Source organism: Annulohypoxylon truncatum, assembly GCF_022578515.1.
Source record: "Annulohypoxylon truncatum strain CBS 140777 unplaced genomic scaffold F4807scaffold_14, whole genome shotgun sequence".
NCBI classification, from domain to species: Eukaryota; Fungi; Ascomycota; class Sordariomycetes; order Xylariales; family Hypoxylaceae; genus Annulohypoxylon; species Annulohypoxylon truncatum.
Window position 1 is genome coordinate 680,351 of NW_025953800.1, and position 23,467 is coordinate 703,817.

At 47.7% G+C, this 23,467-nt stretch overlaps 8 protein-coding genes across 8 annotated transcripts in view; 7 read left to right on the forward strand and 1 right to left on the reverse strand.

The window, feature by feature from the left end:
• Positions 1–1,031, forward strand: part of F4807DRAFT_74058 (uncharacterized protein) — a 1,362-nt gene extending 331 nt beyond the window's left edge. The window contains exon 2 of the mRNA XM_048003424.1: positions 179–1,031. Coding sequence (XP_047854766.1) covers positions 364–942 — 579 coding nt within the window. The 5' untranslated portion in view covers positions 179–363 and the 3' untranslated portion in view covers positions 943–1,031. The remainder of the gene's footprint in view (positions 1–178) is intronic.
• A 902-nt stretch (positions 1,032–1,933) lies between these two features.
• Positions 1,934–3,163, reverse strand: F4807DRAFT_74109 (uncharacterized protein). Its single transcript, XM_048003426.1, has 2 exons — positions 2,517–3,163; positions 1,934–2,461 (listed from the first exon to the last, which is right to left on the reverse strand). Exons 1-2 carry the CDS (start codon positions 2,770–2,772, stop codon positions 2,265–2,267), a joined length of 453 nt encoding a protein of 150 aa, XP_047854767.1. The 5' UTR covers positions 2,773–3,163; the 3' UTR covers positions 1,934–2,264.
• Positions 3,164–3,952: 789 nt separating this feature from the next.
• On the forward strand, positions 3,953–6,244 carry F4807DRAFT_460077 (allantoate permease; the record flags this gene model as incomplete). The annotated part of the gene is made up of 7 exons (XM_048001468.1): positions 3,953–4,420; positions 4,479–4,572; positions 4,645–4,922; positions 4,980–5,519; positions 5,572–5,767; positions 5,852–5,928; positions 5,981–6,244. 7 exons carry the CDS (start codon positions 3,953–3,955, stop codon positions 6,242–6,244), a joined length of 1,917 nt encoding a protein of 638 aa, XP_047854768.1.
• Positions 6,245–6,860: 616 nt separating this feature from the next.
• On the forward strand, positions 6,861–7,936 carry F4807DRAFT_467353 (uncharacterized protein; the record flags this gene model as incomplete). Its single annotated transcript, XM_048002479.1, has 1 exon — positions 6,861–7,936. The coding sequence occupies one exon, from the start codon at positions 6,861–6,863 to the stop codon at positions 7,581–7,583; it is 723 nt and encodes a 240-aa protein (XP_047854769.1). The 3' UTR covers positions 7,584–7,936.
• Positions 7,484–7,936, forward strand: F4807DRAFT_424434 (uncharacterized protein). Its single transcript, XM_047997873.1, has one exon. It carries the CDS (start codon positions 7,590–7,592, stop codon positions 7,878–7,880), a length of 291 nt encoding a protein of 96 aa, XP_047854770.1. The 5' UTR covers positions 7,484–7,589; the 3' UTR covers positions 7,881–7,936.
• A 2,307-nt stretch (positions 7,937–10,243) lies between these two features.
• Positions 10,244–13,730, forward strand: F4807DRAFT_424437 (uncharacterized protein). Its single transcript, XM_047997874.1, has 3 exons — positions 10,244–10,578; positions 10,671–11,532; positions 11,585–13,730. The coding sequence occupies exons 2-3, from the start codon at positions 10,719–10,721 to the stop codon at positions 13,252–13,254; spliced, it is 2,484 nt and encodes an 827-aa protein (XP_047854771.1). The 5' UTR covers positions 10,244–10,578; positions 10,671–10,718; the 3' UTR covers positions 13,255–13,730.
• A 387-nt stretch (positions 13,731–14,117) lies between these two features.
• F4807DRAFT_74160 (uncharacterized protein) lies at positions 14,118–18,076 on the forward strand. The gene is made up of 3 exons (XM_048003427.1): positions 14,118–14,378; positions 14,494–14,544; positions 14,597–18,076. Exons 1-3 carry the CDS (start codon positions 14,207–14,209, stop codon positions 17,935–17,937), a joined length of 3,564 nt encoding a protein of 1,187 aa, XP_047854772.1. The 5' UTR covers positions 14,118–14,206; the 3' UTR covers positions 17,938–18,076.
• A 1,773-nt stretch (positions 18,077–19,849) lies between these two features.
• Positions 19,850–21,867, forward strand: F4807DRAFT_451525 (FAD-binding domain-containing protein; the record flags this gene model as incomplete). Its single annotated transcript, XM_048000245.1, has 3 exons — positions 19,850–20,397; positions 20,470–20,861; positions 20,930–21,867. 3 exons carry the CDS (start codon positions 19,850–19,852, stop codon positions 21,865–21,867), a joined length of 1,878 nt encoding a protein of 625 aa, XP_047854773.1.
• Positions 21,868–23,467: the final 1,600 nt, after the last annotated feature.

Below are 23,467 nucleotides of genomic sequence, written 5' to 3' on the forward strand. Positions count from 1 at the left end.
CTTTTTTATTTTTTTTTTTTAAAAATTTTTTTTATTATTTTATTTACCAAAAAATAACCCCGGCGGCGGGTTTTATACTATTTTCTTTTCCCCCCCCCCCCCCCCCCCCCCCCCCCCGGAGACTAACAACGGAGTGGCCTCGAACAATTTGTTAAAGAGTGCTCTGACCTTCGAGAAGCACAGAATGCTTTCTTCATAGATGCCCTTGATGAATGTGATGAGCGTCATTTCGACTTGACACGGGAAATAAATGGCTGGACGGAGCAAAATCTCAATATTCTCAAGATATGTGTCGCTAGCCAACAATAGAACGAGTTCGAAGTTGGATTTAAGGGATATCCAAGTCTTTTAATCCACAAATGGATGCATGCTGACATTGAGAGTTTTGGCAAAACCAAGCTTGATGGGATTGGTGACTTGTCTACTCTTGTTGGCAAGGCTCATCTGGATTCCCTGGCCGAAACGGTTGTTGTTAAGGCTGAAGGCGTTTTTCTCTGGGTTCGCGTGGTCCTGAATGCCATCGAACAAGGTGTACTCAATGAAGATGACTTCGAAGACCTCCAAGGAAAAGTTGCTGCCTTCCCGACAGAGTTGAAGGTCCTATATCAGTACCTACTTAATTCTATCCCAAAATTTACCCATCGGAAGGCGTTTGAGACGTTGATTTTCACTTTTTACAAAGGGACTTTCCTATTACAGTACAAGTTTCTCAGTAACTTGTTTAGGGACCCAGACTTCGCAACCAAACTGTCGATGAAGCCGCTACCGGAAAACGATCTCAGAAGGTATTCAGCCAACACAACCCGCCAGATAAATGGTCGGTGGAAAGGCTTCCTTGAAATTCGACCTACTGTGGAAAAGAGTTGTCAAGGCGATGAGATTGTATCATGCATGCATTCCACTGTCGAGGAATTTTTCCTCCAGCCAATACCACGAAAATAATCAACCCTTACGTTGATAATATACATATGTTAGACAGGTTATGTCAAGTGTTTGTTGCTTTTATGAAGTCTATAGGCACTAATCAATCCCAGGACGCGAAATCCCCGAATCCTCCGGAGCATTGGGACAAGACGCCTCCATCCATAGACCGTATTCAGCAGATCATCCACTATTTCCTTTAGGGGCGCCGAGGGCTATCTCCCTGAAACTTACGTACAAGGTCAACAGACAGGTTTCTAGACTCCTTAAACGAGCTCGATGCAATTACAAACCAGAGGTTCCAGCAACTCCCAGAAGGTTGTGGAAAAATTGAGGTCGAGTATAATATCGCGTTCAATGATATTGATGCCCACGCTGCTACGACTAGTTAGTCCTCAATAATTATATTAGGCCGCTGACCGCATGGAATCTGATATTCGAGTATTTTGACAAAGATGGCCACTGCGACCTGCGGATACTTCGCCGAGTTGATCCATCATTTACAAACCAACTAGTGAGCGTTGTTCTCTCAGGTGTTACCAACATGCGATACGATAAAAGAACGCTCCGAATGCCAAAAATATTTTTTCAAGCCGGCATATCTCCTAACGTGCATGTTGAAATGCCCGAGGAGGAGAATACATCGGACAAGAAAGGGATCTATAACGACAATGATACGTGAGAAATATCTATCTATGGCTTCTTCTGGATCCTTCTCATACACCTACATACCACTTCTCCTCGGGTAAGTTATCTTATCCTTTTTACTCTGCTGTGAGAAGAACGGTTCACGTATTTATTTATGGTATTCTTGGAAGGAAGTATAAGTCTCCTGATAATGTTAATACTTGGATGCTGGTTCGTAGGAGCTATTCGCATCCCCAGTCATAGTATCGCCACACTGGACTGCTATGAGCCTCCTTTAACAATGACGCGGACTTCTATGGCCCACTACGTATAAGGAAGACGCCAATAGCGCTGTTAAGAATATTATTTAAAATTAAGTGTCGATGTATACGCCAGTTGCAGCCTACAAGTATTCAACAGCTTAGCTTCCACTTATAGCCATCTGATCACGAGTCAGTCATCAAAAGACAAGACCAGGAGCACAATAAGTATGTACGTGTATTAATGGACGTCCAAGATCCAATATGTAAAGCCTATGAACCCCCCCAATCCGGCATTTTATAGGATGCCCTCGATCCCCAGTTATTCCCAGCCTTATAGATTGCGACCCATCCTACCGGTCTATGATGATCTAAAGTACAACCACCCGCCCTGATCCTGGGTCATTAATGATCGTGAAGTCTAAATCGAGAAGTGATGGTGTGTGCAGAGTGGTTTTACAAGGCGAAAGCGGCCAAGGCGGCGGCTCCCACTAGTCCCATTCCAACCTCGGGTCTGACGGCGGCGCCGGGAGTCGAGGTAGGGGTAGCGGTACCGATGGCCGAGCTGACGATGTTGGAAGCCGACGCGACAGCAGAAGCGTCCGGGTTCGCCGCCACGGCGGTACAGATCTCGGGAGCGAGAGTAGAGAGCTCTGGAAACTTGTCAATGAATTGATCCAAAACGTATGGTTCTTTGATATGACCTACTTCCAATATCGTCCTGGGAGCAACCGGACGAGAGGCCGATGCAGCCGGTGATGCTGGAGATGAACGACTCCTTGTTGTCCCCGCAAAGGCAAGTGAAATCCTCCGCCGAGCACCCGGCGCTCTTCGCGGAACTAGCCAGACAGCTGGCGGCGCATGACGGTAGTTGGGAGACGAGATCCGGGAGGGATGTAGAGGTAGAGTTCTGAGCCGCAACGAAGGCAGCAAAAAGCGACAGGGAGACGGCAGCGAATTGCATGTTTGCGTTTTACAAGGCTCTATGTCTAGAGGTTTCGTGTACGGATTTCGGTGGTGATTGATTTTCTTCTTTTCTCTGGCCAGCCAAGAGTAATGCAACGGGATGGATGAACGACTGTTTCTTTTTGGTCTTTTGGTTTGTAGATTGGCAAATTGCTAAAGCGATAGAACCGAGGAAAACGGGCGACTATTACGAAAAGACACAACGAGCAAAAAACGGGCCGTTTAAAAGTTAGATGTGAATTTACTATGACAAAAACAGGAACAAGAATGAGCTGAATGAGGAACAATGCTGAATAGCCGATAGGGCGTGGGTAACTAAAATGTAAGTAAAGTCGAGAAATGCCTATGAATTGTTAGGTAAGGCGGCTGTGCATCACTGTGCAACCAGTTGCAGCCTGCTGAACTGCTGAATAAAAGTAGGCTGTGTAGCCGTACCCATTATTTATCCATTATTTGTAACTTGCCTTCACACGATTTAGCAACGATTAGCGTCAATTAGCAAGATGAGTGGATGAGATCTTTGGGAAGTGGGGCTTGAAACGGTCTTGGCGTTCGTATTGAAACGCTTGTCTGGCTTGACGGAATCTGTTTGACGTCACATGCTAATTATGGGCTTCGTAATTGTTTGTACATAGGTACATCCATAACCCACCCACCATCAAAAATCTAGCCCCGCTTTTCGTGGCTACTGTGGCTAGTGCATTCCATGTATGGCGGTGCAAATATCTAGAAATGATGAAATTTAAATCGGGAATCACCAAATCTCATATCTTGCATATTATTCGTTCAGCCTCAACGCCCACCCTTACAATCTTTCACCAGATAATCCTGTGATGTTAGATATGTACTCATTACCTAACTCACGTTCTCTATTTGCTCGTAGGGTAAAAGATGGGAATTCCGGTACTCGACACACATCTCCATCCGAGTTTCCAAATATTGAATGCGGGATTCGTTATTGGTGCGTCGTGGATGGCAGCTAACAACCTCTAGATCAGCATTTCGCTTGTTGGAGAAAGATGATCACCATTTAATACCATCTTGAATCCCGCGTGAGCAGCGGCTAGGTAGCACGTCATCCATCCCACCTATTCTCACATACTTATCTACACATATTGGCACTATGAATCTCTTTGGCTATTAAATACCGTGTCCCCAGGGCTTCCAGCCCTCCTGCCATGTCTCTTCTCAAACGTCCGGCCGGCTTGGGGAGAGACACGATTGATCTGGCCATCCCTACTTCGCCTAGTAATTCCATTGTCGGTGACGATATTCTAAACATCGAACTATCAGACTTAAATGCCGTAGAGTCCGCACGTCCGTCTCTTCCTCAGCTTTCTACCAAGATGTCTTATCAACCGCTCACCTCAGATGACCCGGATGAGCAAAAGAAGACGTATGGATCCTTGGATACGACACCGACTGGGAGCCCTACGGCTCTACTCGGTGAAAGTCTTCGGGTCGAAGATCCTGTACCAGATATAGAAAACCCTTTCCTAGACACAGAAACTGCGGAGTATTGGCGACAGGTATACGAAAACTGCCAGTACGAATGTAGGCACGTCTTTAATCCGAAATTCGAGTGGTCATCCAAAGAAGAAAAGGAACTAGTTCGGAAGCTTGACTGGAAAGTCTGCTTATGGGCGGTAGGAGACCGCCTACGTGATCTACCTCGATAGTTGCTGACAACTCATCCCTACTCAGTGCGTGATGTTCTTCGGCTTGCAAGTAGATCGCGGCAACCTTGGACAGGCCGTCTCAGACAACATGTTAGATGATCTTGGCCTGGATACCAATGGTACGGACCTATGTATTCATATTCTGTCTTGAGCGAAAGTGCTCCAGTCCATGTACTTTCATTGGTCTCTAGATGCGCTCTCTCATCACATCTGCTATCTGAGTAGCCTGTTATCCGCTAACGCGAACGGTCTTACCAACGACTACTTAGACTACAATTATGGGCACTCTATCTTCCTAGTCTCTTTCTTGCTTGCTGAGTTGCCTTCGCAGCTCTTGTCGAAAGCTGTGGGCCCAGATCGTTGGATCCCAATGCAGATGGTTTTATGGTCATTCGTCGCCATTTCGCAGTGTGCCCTAACTGGTCGCGGATCATTCCTATTAACGAGAAGTTTACTTGGGTTTTTCGAGGTAAAGTAACCTGTGAAATATCTTTTCCGGATTCTCGGTCTAATCATCCCCGTTTAGGGAGGCTTCATTCCTGATCTGGTGCTCTGGCTCTCATACTTCTACACGTCGCGGGAACTACCAATACGTCTTAGCTATTTCTGGACAACACTCTCAGTGACGGGCATCATAACATCATTGATGGCCTTTGCATTATTGCATCTAAGAGGCCTCTTTGGTTGGGAAGGTTGGCGATGGTTGTTTTTGGTTGAGGGTTTTATCACTTTATGCGTGGGGTTGGCGTCTTTTTTCATGATGCCCGCATCCGCAGTGCAGACTAAAACCTGGTTTCGCCCGAACGGTTGGTTTACGGAGCGAGAAGAGGCGATTGTCGTTAATAGAGTTCTCCGTGATGACCCCTCTAAAGGAGATATGCATAATCGTCAAGCCTTGACGCCAAAGCGATTATGGGAAGCCTTAAAAGACTACGACTTGTGGCCTTTATATGCTATTGGCCTATTTGCCTATGTACCACAGTCACCACCGAAGACTTATCTCACTTTGATCCTTCGTTCTCTTGGATTCAGCACATTCAATACCAACCTCCTGACCATTCCGGCAGTAAGCATAAACGACCCCAACATTGCAATCTACACTCACTAATTGTCCTTAGGATATATTCCACATCATCAATTTAATCCTGCTTACTAGATTATCCGAATGGTTAAATGAGCGATCACTGGTAGCTATTGCACAGCCCCTCTGGACACTACCCTGCATCTTCGCCCTAAGATTTTGGAGCGGCGTGGTTGAAGATAGATGGGGCACCTACGCGATCATTGTAACATTACTATCTTACCCATATTGTCGTGCGTGTTCCCTCCCTCTTCTTTCCTGCGTCTTTCCCCTTCCCCTACTAGAGTGCGAATTGTTGAGCTGATGCCCCCCACCAGACGCGATTCTTGTCGGCTGGTGCTCCAAGAATTCCAACAATGTCGGTACACGAACAGTCTCAGCTGCTTTATATAACGTGGGTCAACTCCTGGCATCATATAAGAGCGACACAACTAACATGCCACTAGATGAGCGTCCAAGCCGGAAACGTGTATGCTTCGTACATCTACCGTGATGACGACAAGCCTGTTTATCATCGCGGCAACACTACTCTTCTAGCAATTAACCTAATATCCATCCTCGTGTTCTTGTTAACAAAACTCTATTACGTCTGGAGGAACAAGCAGAAGGAACGCGTGTGGAACGCGTTAACCGAGGAGCAGCAAGTCGAATATAGGAGGACGACGAAGCTCCAAGGTTCCAGGAGGCTTGACTTCCGGTTCGCGCATTGAACGCCCGGCTTCTATAGCAATACTATTATATCTCGGATAGCTAACTATGGCTCCTCCGTCATTGAAGGATGTCTTCACAGTTACACGACTTATAGATCGTTAGATCGGTTGCCCTTTTCTGTATAATGACCGATAGATCTACTGAGATGTGAATGGAGTATGTGGCTTCCAACTCGTTTCATCCATGCATTTTCTCATGCATGAGATTAAAAAATAGGTACGTACAATTGTAGGTATATCTTACCCAGCCAACAATTCTTGTGATAAGGTGAACTTCTCGCTGCTCATCATTCGTGGCTTCATCAATCCACGTCTACCTTTTCCATCATTATTGATAAATTCCAGTCTGTCGGCAAACATGGATACATTCTCTTCAGAGACGTTAAGTCGTGTCTGCTCATTTCTGGAAAATGATGACCTTCGCCAGTTTCGTCTTGTCAACAAGCTGGGAAGTCGGTGCACAATACATTTGCACAGAGATGTTCCTGAAAATGACGCATGATCATCTACGTCGCCTATTCGAGCTTTCGAGACAGCCACACCTTGCCCAAGCTCTCCAATCACTGCACCATGCCCCAAACAACCTTCTACTCCTATACCACCACGAGAAATCCCTATGCAATATCGTGAGAAGTTCTATACTGAAACGCCTGAAACAATCGAAATTTACGAGATCCATTCGGATTCATCTTTTGACGGGAATGAGACGGATGAAGATGAGATGGACGATGATGAGATGTACGAAGAAGAGATGGCCTTTGATAAACTAAAAGAGGAGCAGAGTGAAATTATACAAACACATTACGACTTCATGTGCTTCTCGATTGCACTTCCCCTATTTCCACAGCTCCAACAAATCACTTTGTACTTTGGCGATGAGGAACAACTAGATGATGAACCACAGAGTCCCACTGCCGGAAGTCATCATCTGACAACACTATTGGATGTAATTTCTGAGACAAAGATCAATATAAAATGCCTAACTCTGTTTAATCTAAATTTGGAGTTTTTCTCCGAAAAGGACGACGCTCAACTGCAGCATTTGTTCAAACCAGTCGCCAAGCTCGAGCACCTAGAACTCATATTAGACAGCACAAATTACTTACTGGGCCCAACGATGGAAGATGTATACACTTACTACCAAATTCGCACACATCGCGGCGTTCTTCGGAAGTCCGTTGCGACCCTTACGAACCTACGCACTCTGAACATTGTTTTGAACAATCCATTTCCCTTTTGGAGTACGTATGCCATGCCACTTAACCAGATTGTCCCACCAAACCCTACGTGGACACGACTTGCCACACTCAAACTCTCTGGGTTCTCCTGTGAACGGTAAGAATTGATGAAGTTTCTTCTGTGCCACCAAGCGCCCCTTAGAAGACTATACCTAAGGAACGTGTCTCTAAAGAACATTTCATGGGTCCCTCTACTTGCCCAGATTCGAAAAGAGCTATACCTGACAGGCCCATGTATTTGTGGAACACTTATGGGTCGTTCTGAGAAGGATGACAGGCTGTTCTACTATTGCAAGAAGCGTAGACATTCTAAGATGAATAGGTACATTGAGCGGGGCGGGAAAGCCTATCCTGACATGACGGTCTGCCCGCTCAAGGAGAGGAATGAGACCAAATGATGAAACGGAGTGTGATGATTGTGGCAGGATGTGCGGACTGTACTGCTGCACTGTCCCTACCGGGATGGTGTTGCTAACGGAGGAATATCAAATGCCTAGGTTACTCAGGTAGATGGTTTAGTTAGTATTTATTTTACGATGAAATGACACCCCCTCATTTCAGAATATCCATCTTTGGTACCTTACAGTCACCATTGTGATTAGCCTAGGTACACATTCCATAAAGCCCGCGGCCTAACTAACGGAACGGCTGGTAAGCTGGAAGCCGGTGCCATGATTTACTCTGATATCATCCTAACTCGAACATGAAGACTTTGAGGCGTCGAGACAACCCTCTTGAGCATAAGACTCGAAATATTTAAGGGAACGGATGTATGTAACCTACATTTAAAATGCATATCAACAAACCAGTACTATTCAAGCAATCTTCTTTGCCTCCTATTCTTCCCCTCCTCATCCCTAAATCATTTAGCATTTGCTATAGCAAGGCCTTCCTCCATGCTGACCCTCGACTTGTAGCCAAGGACTCGTTTCTACTTTTCGCAGTTGAAAGTACGCGTTACGGTTGCCAAGCGGAGAGTTTGCCGGGTTACGATAGGATGCCCCTTGCCCCAAGTTCGAAGCCATGCCATCCGCTCACTAATGGCAGCTGTTATGAGCGCAATCCATAGGTAATTACCTTGACGTCTTCTCTCTCGACTGAGATTCCGACGAATTCCGCGATGGCCCGTTGGAATTCCCAGAGCTTGACGCGTTCGTCGTTAATAACGTGGAAGCACTCACCGTCTGCGCGCATACCTGGCGACGGTGGAGGTTTCCTATGGACACGCACCAGTGCGTCGACGGCTAGCATGTGGATATCGACAAGTTTGGGGATATAGACGAAGTCGTAGAGATTGTCTCCAAAGCCCATTTGAACTCTTGCCTTTCCCGCCCTGGCAGTGGCGATAATTTTACCCCATGAAGGTAAAGTCACGCTCCCCGAAAGCAGTACAGGGGCGCAAGAACACGGTTAACATGGATAAGTCGCCATTCTCGCCCCTGGCGCCGAGGATCTCCGCATCCGCCTCGGCCTTCGTTAGGGTGTACCTAAACGCGCTTTTGGGCGGAATACTTGAGGACCAGGAGAGTCTCATCGGCGTCTGCCAGGTCAATGAGATTGTCATGGATGACAGATGAAGAAATAAAAGCTTGAACTGTCCTAATGTTGGTATCACAATGATCCTAAGTTTAGCCGAGCCCATAGGTCATTGGGTTCGACTCATCGATCTCGTAGCTTTACACTTCTTTTATCTACTCAAAACTCAATCGTCTGATAGCCGGCCTCGCAAAACCGCTCCACTGGCCACTGACACCGTCTATACCTACCTGGTACGTTAGGCCAGACCAGTCGAGTCCTCTTGGATCAGGTTCTATCAACTAGGTCCCGTCAAGTCTCGCCAATCAAAACCGCATCAATAATAGGATTGAGGAGTTGATTACCTAAGTAATTAATCTAGGTCGTCTAAACAGATCCGTGCACGAGAAGCTCATCGTTGAAATTTTGAATATTGCCCCATCTTCTTATTAACGAACATGGATCTGCTCGTGCTAGTAAACCCAGGGTCGACGGGACGCCTCTTTTAGGATAGCCTTGATGCTTGGTAAAACCAATGCGGCTGAGACGACCGGTCTCAATAGATTACGGCGACCATATTTCAATCGATATGAAATTTAGACGTCCGCAAGGGATGTTCAATTCTAGTATTATTCTAAGTAGTAGGTACTTATTGAGATCCTGTCGTAAACACAATTAAGGGCGGTGTTGAAGATTGTATTCGTTGAACTATCGTGAGTGACTTACATAAAGGATAAAGATCTAATTCCGTTGGAATAGCCCATTATCCCGCATCTCCTCGTCCTCTAATTGAGATAAGCTTCACATGTTATTTTGAACGTTGTGTCTTAAACGCAAGCTTTAGTACAAAGAGTGTTGATACCTGGATGAAGTAGAATGACGTTTCGGCCATAAGCAGGAAAAATGCAATCGAATTGAGATCGGGCTATCATTTTCTTCAGTCTAACCTGACTTGGAAACGAAATGGCATGGCTTTTTGCACGAGCCTTGCACAGCTGCATAAGCAGTTGAACCTGTTGCGGGCCGAGAATGACGCTAACCCGAAAAAGGCTATACATCGTACGTTGATTGGTTGGCGCAAGACATCGTAACTTCCTAGGCCTACCTGAACTTACCGCTATTGGCCAATGATTTGCGCATGCGTTGTCGCCCTAGCAACGGATTGCAGCTATCGTCAACATTGAGCTACGCTACCCCGGCGACCCTTCCCTGGAAATTCGCATAGAAGCTGCATTCAATATACTATCTACAAACTACAAACTCCTCTCGCATACATCAAACTTTCAAGGTTCCCTACCTTTTTACCTTATCTTGCATACCAAGATCATCGTGCTATCCTAGGAACTTTTATCCACTTTCACATTTGCTTCTACTAGTCGTAGGAGTCAACAGCTGAAGAGTATCTCTAGATTATCTGAGAAGACCGTCGAGAGAGGCTAACATCTCACCTACGCATCTTTCATCCGCCTGAGTAGGGCATCACTTACAAGCTTCTAGTTCTCGTCTGCCAAGTTCGCCTGCTGCTGCTGAGGACAACCCAAGAAACCAATTGCCCGGCCAGACTGGCTTGCGCTGCGTGAGGTGAGCCAACTCTTGATATCCTAATTCTTGATTCTTGACTCCGAGTCAGTCTCGACGACCCGAGAATTCAATAAACTGACGGGTAACTGCAGTTTCGGAATCAATTGATAGCCCATTCGGCAAACCAGGATCTATCGACAATGGCCTCCCATCCGAACTCGACTCCAACCACAATGCTGTCCAATCCGCCCCGAGGCGGTCTTCAGGCCCGAAATCGACAACACAGACGACAAAACTCGACACCAACAGGCTATGAGACGATGAAGATCGCGTCTAACCTGCCCAACAACATGCATCTCCACCACCAACAACAGCAACGATCGCGAATGGCCCATCGCCGTGGAATGAGCTTGGACACTCGACGACAACACCAACAACAACAACATCAGATGCAATCACCGACAGTACCACAACGGCAGGAATTCTCAACGGTAAGTAACGCTACTAACAATACAGGATCAATCACATCACAGCATGTGCTGCGAGAAGCGCAGCAGCAACGCATGCCTCGCCCGGGCCCCCAGCAAGCATACGCGAACTTGGCAAGCGAAGACAACTACCTCATGTCCCCTCACGGGACACCACAAACGCAAAGCTTTGATGGACAAGGCTTCAGCAATCTCCCAAGCCAGCAGGAAATGCATATAAACTTGGGGATGTTTAATGGGCAGATGGATGCCATTATGAAGAAGAATCAGGAGAGTTTCTCCACTAACATGACAACGTCTCAGGACTTTGACCAGTTCCCGTCTAGTGCCATGTCCACACCCACTTTCATGAGCTTCCAGGACAGCCCTACAGGAGGTCCTGGCTGGATTTCGGAGGGAGAGACTTCTAGCACTAGGAGGAGCTCCCGTCGAATTAGCAATGGAATCATGGACAGAGTAAATAAATTCGAGACTTTGGGACTTGAGATCCAGAGACCTTTAACACCCCCTCGACAGAATGCCACAGGTAAGCGTCCTCTTTCAAAACAGAACGTGGATACGGAGCTGATCGAAACTAGACTACTTCCCACTCACCCCCACCGATACTCCGCATGACAGGACCATAAAGCATGTTCAACCACCTCAACCGCAGCGATTCTCGGAAGGTTACGACGAGTCGATGGAAGAAACTGTCAAGCCTACGAGGCAATCTTCGAACCGACGGTCGCGAACAACCTTTGACGAGATGCGGCAAGCAGCCGAAGCCCAACAGGTTTCAATGCCCATGCCAAATAGAACCAACACGATGCCTCTACTAGATGCGTTCAACCCGCCATCAGATCCAATGGCAGACTTCTTGGATATGAACCATATCGGCAACAATGGACTCAGGATCGATACCACTTTCGATGGACTTCCCGCCTCATCGCATTCTTTCAGTGCCAGTTCGGACCTTTCCGGACATACGACGCCTATCACGCCACACATGAGCGAGTTCAACGGCGCCTTTGACTACAAACCTGACATGCGTTTACCTAACTCGGAGTCTGATTCCCAAGCTGGCCATGGATCGTCTTCAACCGAGAAGCCATCTCGCCGTGGTTCTCCTCATCATCATCATCGCCGAAACGAGTCTATGGCTAGCATTGCTAGCGCCGCTAGTATTGCCAGCATCGATATCGAGAAAACTAAGACGGCGACGGGAATTACACTTGAAGATATTCACCAATTCATTCAAGGCCCCGACCCTCGGGACAATAAGTGGACCTGCACTTTTGAAGATTGTAACAAGAAGTTTGGCAGGAAGGAAAACATTAAGTCCCACGTACAAACGCATCTCAACGACCGTCAGTACAAGTGTCCAACCTGCCACAAGTGCTTTGTTCGACAGCACGACCTCAAACGGCATGCGAAGATACACACGGGTATCAAGCCTTACCCTTGTGAATGCGGCAATAGTTTCGCTCGCCATGACGCGCTTACTCGACACAAGCAGCGCGGAATGTGTATTGGGGCGTTTGATGGTGTGGTGAGGAAGGTCGTGAAGCGTGGACGCCCACGAAAGCACCGACCTGATATAGATGAGCGCAAGGACAAGTCTGCGCGTACTCGCAGGAAGAACAAGTCCACGTCGTCACTCTCGTCGCAATCCGGCTACTCGGATACCTCAGCAGGCAACTCGCCGGAGACTATCGACCAGGATTTCGGTATGTTGGACGACATCATGGATGTCTCAATGGGAGGCACAACAATGAATCCGTGCTCCTTGCAAGGGATGAGCTCGTCCTCTGCGCCGATGCCGAGTCTCGCCGGCGATACGCCGATGAGCAAGCATTCGCCATCGACGACCAGTGTGCACTCGTACGTCTCACAGCTGTCGCACATGTCACTCCGTCAAGAACTTGCCCCCGATGCGATATCGTCACAGCCGGGGTCTCCGGCAAAGAGCGTGACTAGCCAGTTCAACGAACTTCCGGAACTTTCCAGGTCGTCATCTCCGCCATCCGGTGGCCGATACTTTGACGCCGAGCCCAACTCTAGCGGCACAGAGCTTACGATTAGCACTGGTATCGAGACGGCAAATATCCCGAGTTTCGTTGGGATGAACGAGAATGATGACGACATACTGCTGCAATTCACGAATAACGATTCGATGTTGATGCTCAACCCGGACACCAAATTCGACGATGCATTCGATGGCGTCGATATGTTTACCAACAACGACGACTTGTTCTTCGGCAGCAGTTAAGATAGCACCGAAAGATCTAAACCAGTGGCGTACTATTTTCTTGCCCATATCCTCGTTTGAGGCTCGGTCTTATTTACTCATATTTGGATTTTATTTAGAAGGAAGCAGGGCAGACCAGATCGGGAATCTAATGAAACTTATGCTTTTTGGGGTGCAGTGCCTGATATCGAAGGGCTCCACGCGAGCCTTCTCTCTCTCGGGTCAGGCTAAAAGTCATGTACGATATCGTGTGGGATTATCTATCTAGGTATGAAGATAGGGGGTTTCGGGCGAAAAGGGATCTAAGGGAGGCTGGACGGTCGTTTCGGCGTTTTAGCGTCGATGTAAAGATGACCGTCTTTTCCGGTCTTTAATTTGGCGGCGTTGCCTCATATTTCCTTCCATAGGATCAAAATACCATCGGGATGTAGTCACAAAATTGGGTTCTTTCAAAGTTCTTCGTAGATTATAGTGATAATATCAATGTCTTGTTCGCACCTGTCTGTCCCCTAATATCTTCCCCCAATATCTTGGCAAGTACCTATCAGGTGGCCCACTAGTGCATGAGCTAAACCAGAGCAGCTGATAGGGCGACTTCTAGTTGAGTATGGTAGGCCAGGCAGCTACAACCCTGCATGGATGTGTAGGTACCTAGCCGTTAGGGCTGGGCCCACTTTAACGTCTCTCATCCCCTCCATCTCCAATTCAGGCTTCATATCAATCAACTACAACTTTTTACAAACAACAAAAAGTCCCAAGCCTGCATTTCCAAACATCCCAACTAGAAGTTGCTAGATGTTACTTTTGTCTTCAGAATTTGTCGTCATCTATGTTTGATTGCGTCCCTTTTATCCTTCAGTGATAGACTCAGCATGCCAGCTCTCGATTTCCGAAACTGATTGAACGATCTTATATACAAGCCAACCCTATATCTCGTGTGAACTTCACCAGTTAATGCTATCAACTAGTCAAAATGTTCACCCTAAGTACTATACCTTACGCTACTTACCTCTATGCCCTTGGCAATACCCCTGCCGTCAGCCTTACCAGGGGTTTTCCTCAAGGCTTAGACGCTGATATTCTTCTCCTGGGATGCGGAGATGTCCGCAACATTCTATTCACGGTATATAGTGAACAAGGATTCCGTAAGCGTTTTTGTTCTTTTCCTCGATATGCCCACGTGTGAATTAACTTGAAACCTCCTATGATTTCATCGTGCAGTTATGATTATCCTTATCGACCTTACTAATGCTTAAATAGCACCTAGAAAGCTCGATATCACATGCTGCGATAGTGAGACTGCTGTAATAGGTATGCATAACGTTCTAGTATAGCTAGATATGCTTATACTTATATTTACTAGCGCGCAACGTTCTGCTATTTACCCTCCTCCTTGACGGAGCCAGTGCAGATGTCGCTTGGGATGTTTATTTCCACATGCGTATCAACGAGGAATCGAAAGCGCTCATCACAGATCAGGCACAGAAAATAGTGTCTCTATCAAACAGCATTGAACAATGGAGTAGGGGGCGCTACGGGTCGATGCTGACATTCTGTGACGCAAATTCGCTGCAACAAATCAGGCAGGTCTGGATCAAGTATGCCTCACTGCAGTCGAAGAATGAGATTAGCTTTAAAGAAGACCTAGAGCGTACTCGAAAGCTCGGCAAACAGGTGTTTGGTATGTCGGATGGGGAGCCTGATATTATCCTGACTGGCCTTAGGTCTGCAGCTCCATTATCACTCAAATCCGTGACGGATATTCCTAAAGCTAGAGAACGCTTCTGGGAGCATGGTACCTTTGCGGAACATGCGACTATTCCGAACCCGATGTTCTCGGCTACTCTATCCACAAACACCCTTCTTCACTATGGAACAGACCCCGTTTTGGGATTCCATCTCGCAGCTGCAATTGCGACCCTGGCCCCAGCATCACCACTACTCCCCGAGAAAGACGATGACATGGTGATGAATATTATCAGAACAGCGAAGACACAATTTCACGCCTGGGTAGCAGCATTCCAGAACAACCCCGAAAAGCTTAGTCTCAGGTTCACCATATCCGACGCCTTATCATTCAGCCACGCCTTGCAGGCCATTTCAGCTTCGCAGAACAAGTCAACAAACCTATTCCGGCGACAGCTCGACGTAGCAGCCATTGAATTTGACTCTAAGGTCTACAGTAAGGCTAGTTCAGCACCGACAAGATTTGATATAATTGATACCTCAAATCTAGCTGACCATCTTGGCGCGCTAAATATACTGGTCGCGGCTGCGCCTCTATTGAAACCATTGGCGAGCTCTACCTTGTGGATAGAGACGTTGATTAAAACAGAGGCCACACGCAAACGGCAATTTGATACTCTTCTCCGTGGCCACACACCGACGATATCTCTGCTTCTTGGTCTAGCTCCAGTTGACCTCTGGACGAATGCGACGTCCGTGTCTTGTGTGGACGAACTCATGATAAACCACATGACCATTTCGGATCGAAAACAACAAGCACATTCGCGATTAGCTTGGAAACTGGACAGATACTCCTCACAGCACCCCAGTGAGTATGGGATTCTAAAAGCTGAACCACATGCGCTTGCCAAGGCCATATTCCAACTTTATACTCAATTGTTTGAGAATGAAGATCCTACACGTTTTGTGGCTAAGAAGCAGCTTAATAGTGAAACATATTCCCTTTTTCATAGAGGTAGTTTCGCTTCGTTCATCAAGCAAGTTCAAGCAAATACTTCTACGGATTGGCCATCCTTCTGGGAGGAATTGTTACGAATGATAAGCCGAGATGACCAGAACAAAATAGCCCTACGAAATCTTTACCACCAGGAACTGGGTACTCAGTTACATCTACAGGGTCTATATACGGAGCAATGGCTAAGGGATGAGGTAAGCCCAAAGCCCAGCCTAGGCGGTTTCAATGCCTGGAAGAGCATACCTGCAGTGGTGTGCATGACAATTGTAGTACCAAGGAAACACATCGATCACTTGTACAGCAGCGATATGAGCAAGATTAATGCTCCAACACTCGAAGGCATTCTCAAATCGAGCGATCCGTTCGGCTGGCAGAATCTATTTGCGAACGTACATGTCGCATTTGGACAAGTCGAAACGTCTGGGGTTCGCGAGGCCGATGAGTTTTCGATAGCCGTTCTTCAGGACCCCCTTGGCTGGCAAGGGAACTCCCCTTTGGTAGCTTCGTTCTATGTCCCGTCTGCTGCTCTGCAAGTTGAACCAAGAGATGCTAAGGTTGGGCTTAGCGTTCAGAATACAGCCATGAGCCTCTCAATTTTCAAGCACCTCATGCCTTCTATGGTCGTATACATGACGGCGATAAGCGATATATCCAACGTATTTATCACCAAATACGAGCCAGGGATGTCTGGATATCCTTACGCGAATATTCAAGGGGGCTCTGTGGCGGGAAGCCGCAACACTCAAGCCAACGCCCACGCCCCTACACAAATCACGGCCAATTTTGAAGATGGCGAGATCAAAGCAATATGTGGCCGTATTGATTTTTCAACATCACAACGTGGCCGGAAGCTCTTAGCAGAACGGGTTCCGATAGAGTTGCGACAATCATCCCCATTCTTAATCGACGTCGTATTCGGTAAGGAAGCTCTAGTCTGTCCTGTCTCATTCCCCGTTCCGGTTCTACAGGAAGCTGCGAAAACTCGTATTGCACGCACATCGGGCTATATTGAAGTCATCGCACCCCTGGCAGATGCTCTTAGTCCAGGCCCATTATCATCGTTTATCTATCCTATAACACTTGGGGAGCGTTCTGTACCTGTACTGCAAAACGGGCATGTTAATTTGGACTCGTTGCCCATCCTCGACATGGAATCATCCCATAAAAAGGAGAATGCTTGGCTAACCACACTGACTTCGTTTCAATTCTCTGCCCGCGAGCGAAAGTTACGAGACTCGGCCGAGCCTCCTTCGCTGCGCATGAATTTCAAAGAATCAATATTCTCCATGTTCATGCTTTCGTCTGGGCTTCAAGGGGGGCAAACCGGACTTTTCGCCTTGCAGCATCCGGAAAGTGGCAACCAAATGATGATATTCGTTCGTTCTATACGTCTCAATGGCGCTGAAGGATCCGTTGTAGCAGACGCCGCTGTGATCCCATTTACTCTTCAGATGATCCAATCCGGAGAAGTCGAGTCATTTTTGTACATACTACGAGAACTACAGATCTGCTCTCTCACGGTAAATGACGAAGAGCTCGTTCTCTGGAAGCAGGTCCTTCCTGCTCTTGCCGAAAGGTGTCGCACGTGGAATCACGGCCGCAAGTGCGAATATAAGAGATCTAAAGCGACGATACCACTAAGCACGAAGATGGGAGAACAGTTCATGTGTACTTGCGGCAGGGGAAAACTACCTCCCGGATTTATGAACCTGCCGGACTGGGATGAGATCGCATCTAAATACGCGGTGCGAATAGCCATCAGCCCAATGTTCTCCGTGCCATTCGTTGAGGATGTCGTGGACTGGGACCTACTAAAGACACAGAACTGCCCCGACTTTAATCGCACTAATAGATGTCGTAATTGCAACGCGACAAATAACAAGAAGGGAGGAGACCTGTTCAAGTGCTCGAGATGCAAAGAGGTCATGTACTGCTCATCGGAATGTCAGAAAAAGGATTGGAAAAAGCATAGAATGGAGTGCAAACCGCAAGATGCGGCGTAGGTATTACGAAATATGAACATCTGAGGAGCGATGGCTAGGAGGCTCAGGGGAAAAGTTGGTATGTTTTTAACGGATTTATGGCGTTTATCCTGTGTCGAATCTCGCTACATGTTGCTATGCTATGCATCTGTGGCCTTACGAATATTTACGAAATCCTGTCCCTACACTCCTATTTCAGAGAATAGGGGGTCAGATAGCTAGCGAATATATCATTTCCTGGGATATTGAGATGGTGACATCTTCGAATTGGGGGTTGTGTTTTCGATACCCATGGCGGCCTAGAAATGCCAAGGCCCGGAGCTCATGGCACGAGGGTCATACTGAGGTTGGATGCTACCCTCAGCTCGTGGCATTTCAAAGATCGTGCTGATATGCAATCGTATGTCGGGTATGTAGAAACAGTGGTGCCAATACGAATGATGCGAGGACGTCTAGGCCCTGGGCTATGTCCGCATGGTGGCGCACCGCATTCCTCTCGCAAGCGTTAGGGGCTAGTGACTAATACCTGAGTAAAGGGGCTCGGAAGTGATGGGCCTACATTTCAATGCCCCTAGGATAAACGGCCGGAAATATCGGGAGCTTGTTGCGAAAGGGCAAACCCTTTTCTCAAGTGTGGTGAGTCCCTAAGATTGAAATTGGGCTTGAATGTAAACTTGAACAGCTTCAGTCTTCATAGATGGTTCTTCCGTTACCTAGAATTTAGTGGATAGATGCTGTAGCTTAGGAAGCTTAGCCACTAAAAAAAGCGCGTTTCAGCGCGACAGGCGTGAGGGCTCGAGTTGCGCGGCACACCCCGATCCAGGTGAAAAAGATCTCCACCAACCCGGTAGAAGCACGCTATAAATTATAAGGCGTATAACACCTTGCCCCACTACAAATACAGTGGGCTTCAACGATCACCCCTAATGACATGGAAATGAACCGACCAAATTGGCCATTGATAAATAACGTAAAAATTACATCTTTCGTAAAATTGGAGGCCACATGATGACCCTTTCAAGTAAGTAGTATCTCTACCGCTATGGATTAGTTCGAGACCAACCGCAGTGTTGGAGACGCGGCACTCCTAGAACCTATCATGTTGATCGTGAGTTGGAGTTCGGGCGCTTTTCTTACCCCATATAGCAACCGAGCGAAGGGAACATAAGCACGCGAGGGATTGCGAAAGACGGACAAGAGAGAATTATTAAGCACCGTAGCAATGGTAGCGGAACGGATCTTGGCGAGTTGAATTCTGAGAAGCGTAGTCTTCTCACTATTAGCGAGCGATCAAACGAATGCGGAAAGTTTGATGCCAAGGAGACGGGACAGATCAAGCTTTCATAATAATATATATGATCTAACTTCAGCATGTGGTTTTCGAATGAACTGTGGTTGCTGCTCGATGCGTCCTGTTTAGCCTGAAGTTTCCTTGCCTCTCATGGGTTCATGTCATGCGTTCAAGATCGGTGCCGTTGCACCACCTCAGATCTAGAGTTGGAAATGTAACATATACCGTCAACGTATCTGTTGACCCGGTTAGCTTTTCGTACTATACCGAAAATGCCAAGACTAGAGCCGTCATTATCGCCCGGGTTAGATGGTACTGCTACCACTAGCATAACATTCAACAACTGTTTTTCAAAGTAACCCTCTAAAGAACCCACAGGCTTATTTTTTATGACTAAAATTGGTCACCAGCCTATTGTTAAGGATGGTGAATGGTGTCTTTTCTGAGCCGTTCGGTAATTCGGACATCACTCGTAGAGGAGGATCTAGCCCCTATTTCCAGCAATCAGTATTATTCTCAGATGGTCGCGCCAAACTGGGCAATATACATAAGCTGTTGTGGCCATGGTGTTATGGAGTTAGCTGAGGATATAAAGCACAAGGAAAGCTACTGCGTAGAGTGAACTGGCACGTTCTCGATATCATGAAGCTGCTTGTCATTCTCGTCTGTCTGGGCACTTTCCTTTCCAGGGCCACGGCGCTTAAGCCTCGTATACTCCTCTCTGACTCCATTCGCCTCACTCAAGAGGACGTCGGCGATTTCGCAGCCATCGACTTTGGCGATGAGACGGCAGTATCGCTGGAAAACGGCAACGTCTCCAATTGTAAGGTCTTCCCGGGCGATAAAGCCTGGCCCTCCACAGAAGAATGGGCCCGGTTGAATAGGACTCTTGGGGGCGCTCTCCTCAAGCCCAAACCCGCGGCCGCTGCTTGCTACCAAGGACCGGATTTTGATCAAGCAGAGTGCACGTTCTTACTTACCAACGCTTCATCTTCTCACTACTGGCTTGACGACCCGCTCGTCGCGTTAACGCAATGGTCTCAAGGCAGCACTTGTCCACTCGTTTCGGATCCTCAGGGAAATTGTACAAGAGGAGGATTCCCGGAATATGTTGTGAATGCCACCAATGTGAAGCATATTCAAGCAGCGGTTAACTTCGCTAGGAACAAGCAAATTCGCCTGATCGTTAAGTAAAAATCCCTCTTATCCCGTATACAATTTTATAACACTATAACAAGAGAGTTTACTCACGCTTGGCATAGGAATACTGGCCATGATTTTGGCGGAAGATCGATAGGGGCGGGATCCCTCAGCGTCTGGACGCACCATCTAAAGGAGATGGAATTTATCCCTTCGTACAGTATCGGGCCGTATAGGGGAATGGCTGCCCATCTCGGATCCGGTGTCGAATCATGGGAAGAGCACAATTTCATGAACGACCACAATATAAGTATAGTCTCGCCTGGATGTAGCACGGTAGGTGGAGTAGGCGGTTGGATGAGCGCAGGAGGCCACACTACCATTACCTCCACGTACGGACTTGGAGCCGATCAAGTCCTTTCTCTCGGCGTGGTGACAGCTTCGGGAAGATTCGTAACCGCGGACCCATTTACTAACACAGATCTTTTTTACGCGATTCGCGGTGGAGGCGGAGGTACGTATGAAACCGTGCTCCTCGAAGTACCCTAAAGAAATGAGCTCTTGGGCTGATGATTACCATAGCAACATACGGCATAGTAACCTCCGCCATATACAAGGCATACCCACCAATCACAATAACCTCATCCGGGCTCTCACTCTCGCTCTCACAACCCTCAAACACGAGCACCCCAGGTCCCGGCGTAGTCACCGACGCCGACACGTTCTGGCAAGGGGTAGGCGCGTACTACCGCTTCGCGGCCAAGATCCTCGACGCCGGCGGCTACGGCTTCAGCTACATCTACCCGGGCGCGAACCAAACCTTCCGCTTCACAACGAGCTCGTCATTCCTGGGCTACACGCCCGACGCCGCCTTCGCCTTCATGCAGCCGCTCTACGACACCCTCGCGCAACTCAACATCAACATAACCAACCCGACCATCCGCCCCTCCAGTCTGTACGGCTCGCGCGGTATCGGCATCGGTCCCGCACCAGGCAACACGCGGTACCGATCGCGCCTCCTGCCGCGCGCGAACTGGGAAGACGACGCGCTCTGGAACCGCACCATGCGCGCGATCCGGACCGCGGCCGAAGCCGGGTTCGACAACGACTTCTACTTCCACGGCACCCTAACCTCGCCGACGGCGGCCGTGGCGGGGTGGCCCGGCAACGCGAGCGCGGTGAACCCGGCGTGGCGCGAGAACCGCATGCACGCGATGCTCATGGACGCGGCGCCCGCGCAGTCGGCGGCGCGCGACGCCGTGTTCCGCAAATACATGGGTTTGCTGCGCGCCGCGTCGCCGGGCGCCGGCGCGTATATGAATGAGGGGGATCCCGGCGAGCCTGATTGGCAGCAGGCGTTCTACGGGACGAATTACGCGAGTCTGTTGGAGGTGAAGCGGCGCCGCGATCCGTGGGGCGTGTTCTGGGCGCCGACGACGGTCGGTAGCGAGGGATGGGAGGTCAGGAGCGTGGATGGGTATGCTGGGTCGCAGAACGGGCGGTTGTGTCGGGTTTGGTAGGTAGGTAGGGATTTGATGTTTGGGAAGAAAACTCTCTGAGGTCATTTTGAAGTTTAGATTGTGCAGGTGACTGCGCGTGTCCGAGGAAGCTATTCAGACCCACATACACGCCCGTTTCGCGTCATAAGCTAGTGGTTACTCCTGAGATTGCCGCGAATATCCCAGGTATAAACTCTAAATCCTAAGGAATACAACATGAACCTATCACCAGATAACGCCACACTCGACACCTCTGTGCCTACCAGTAGTAAGGGTCTTTTATTTGAGTTCAAGTGCGCCTTCAATCAGCCAGCCAAATGCCCCCATGCACCTCACGAACTTCAAGGTTGCCATGGAAATGGTTCGAATGTCCCATTATAAAATAGCCCGGCTCGCCGCGCATTCTCCAGAAACTCATTTTCCCTCAAGTACTAAGTAATCTACCCCTTTATCTCTCTACAACAGTACAGATTCTCTGCGACAGCATAAAAATGTCGGCAACATCCAAAGCCCAGCCTGAAGGCGATGGCCCCTGCGACCTACCCCCTTTCTATGTCTTGCTGGTGGTCTGCTCGAGGACTTGATCGCTCTCTATACCAAACCATGCCGGCAATAAACAAACATGCTTCTATGGGGATACATCGTAGATTCACCGACAGAAAGTGGGAATGCGAGTGTAGGGACTGGCCCGGGGCCAGATTCGAAGGGCCCTCCGGCCTTTTAACACGCAACGTGAAGTCAATTATGAGTTGTTTATGCGACTGCCCAGAAAAATAAGATACGGGCGGAATGTATGATTGATTGCAAGAGCGATATACTGTCGTACATAACATATTTTACTAAAATTCTGATCAAAGTTAACCTTATTATTACTCAAACTTGATTATTCACATTACTAAGACTCTTGCCATGGGGGGACGATATGTCCACGGTTAGGTTAGTGGCAAAGTCTCTTCAGAGTCAAGCGAGACCTGAAGCTCGCATACATTACAGGGCGGATGGTACGAATATCGTCCATTGTCATAATAAATACATAAGTAGTAAATTCTATTATTCATTAGAGGTAGGTAGTATCAAAGTGATAGAAAGTTTCGCTTGATACTAAGGAATCCTCTACTTTCCTGCCTTTAGCATTACCCTAATTAGCCAAATATATCTAGGAAAACCCTACTCCAGGTCCGCCTTCTTCAAACATTCTATAACCAACAGATGGAGTGTATAAACCAGCAAGTGGTACCTACACAGTAAAGGGTATTGAAGATTTATGTGGTCCCAGACTTCTAGTCCAAAAGTCAACCCAAGCAATACAACATCTGTCACGCACTTGGCGGGTGCGGGATCTCTAAGATAGTGAAAGGTATAATTTATTAAGAAAAGGAGGGTGTTGTTCCTAAAGAATGGCGCTAATCAAGGGCTATCGACGGTGGACGGTGATCACATGATACCCCTTTTCTTAACTACGTCTCTCTCGCACATGGAGGTCAACCTTACCAATCATTTTAACAAGATCAACGACTTTTAAATTTTAAAATATTTGACAATAAATTGAAAAACACAATACAGTAGCATCTACAGAATTACATGTCCATAAGTACCTAAATCAGGACAATGTTTAAATTAA

Coding starts and splice junctions, on each gene's coding strand:
- F4807DRAFT_74109 (XM_048003426.1), bottom strand. CDS start 2,772: ATGCAATTCGCTGCCGTCTCCCTGTCGCTTTTTGCTGCCTTCGTTGCG. Junction 2,462..2,516: donor CTCCCAGGACGATATTGGAA/GTAGGTCATATC, acceptor ACAAGTTTCCAG/AGCTCTCTACTCTCGCTCCC.
- F4807DRAFT_424434 (XM_047997873.1), top strand. CDS start 7,590: ATGAAGTTTCTTCTGTGCCACCAAGCGCCCCTTAGAAGACTATACCTA.
- F4807DRAFT_424437 (XM_047997874.1), top strand. CDS start 10,719: ATGGCCTCCCATCCGAACTCGACTCCAACCACAATGCTGTCCAATCCG. Junction 11,533..11,584: donor CCCTCGACAGAATGCCACAG/GTAAGCGTCCTC, acceptor GATCGAAACTAG/ACTACTTCCCACTCACCCCC.
- F4807DRAFT_74160 (XM_048003427.1), top strand. CDS start 14,207: ATGTTCACCCTAAGTACTATACCTTACGCTACTTACCTCTATGCCCTT. Junction 14,379..14,493: donor ATATAGTGAACAAGGATTCC/GTAAGCGTTTTT, acceptor ATGCTTAAATAG/CACCTAGAAAGCTCGATATC. Junction 14,545..14,596: donor TAGTGAGACTGCTGTAATAG/GTATGCATAACG, acceptor TATATTTACTAG/CGCGCAACGTTCTGCTATTT.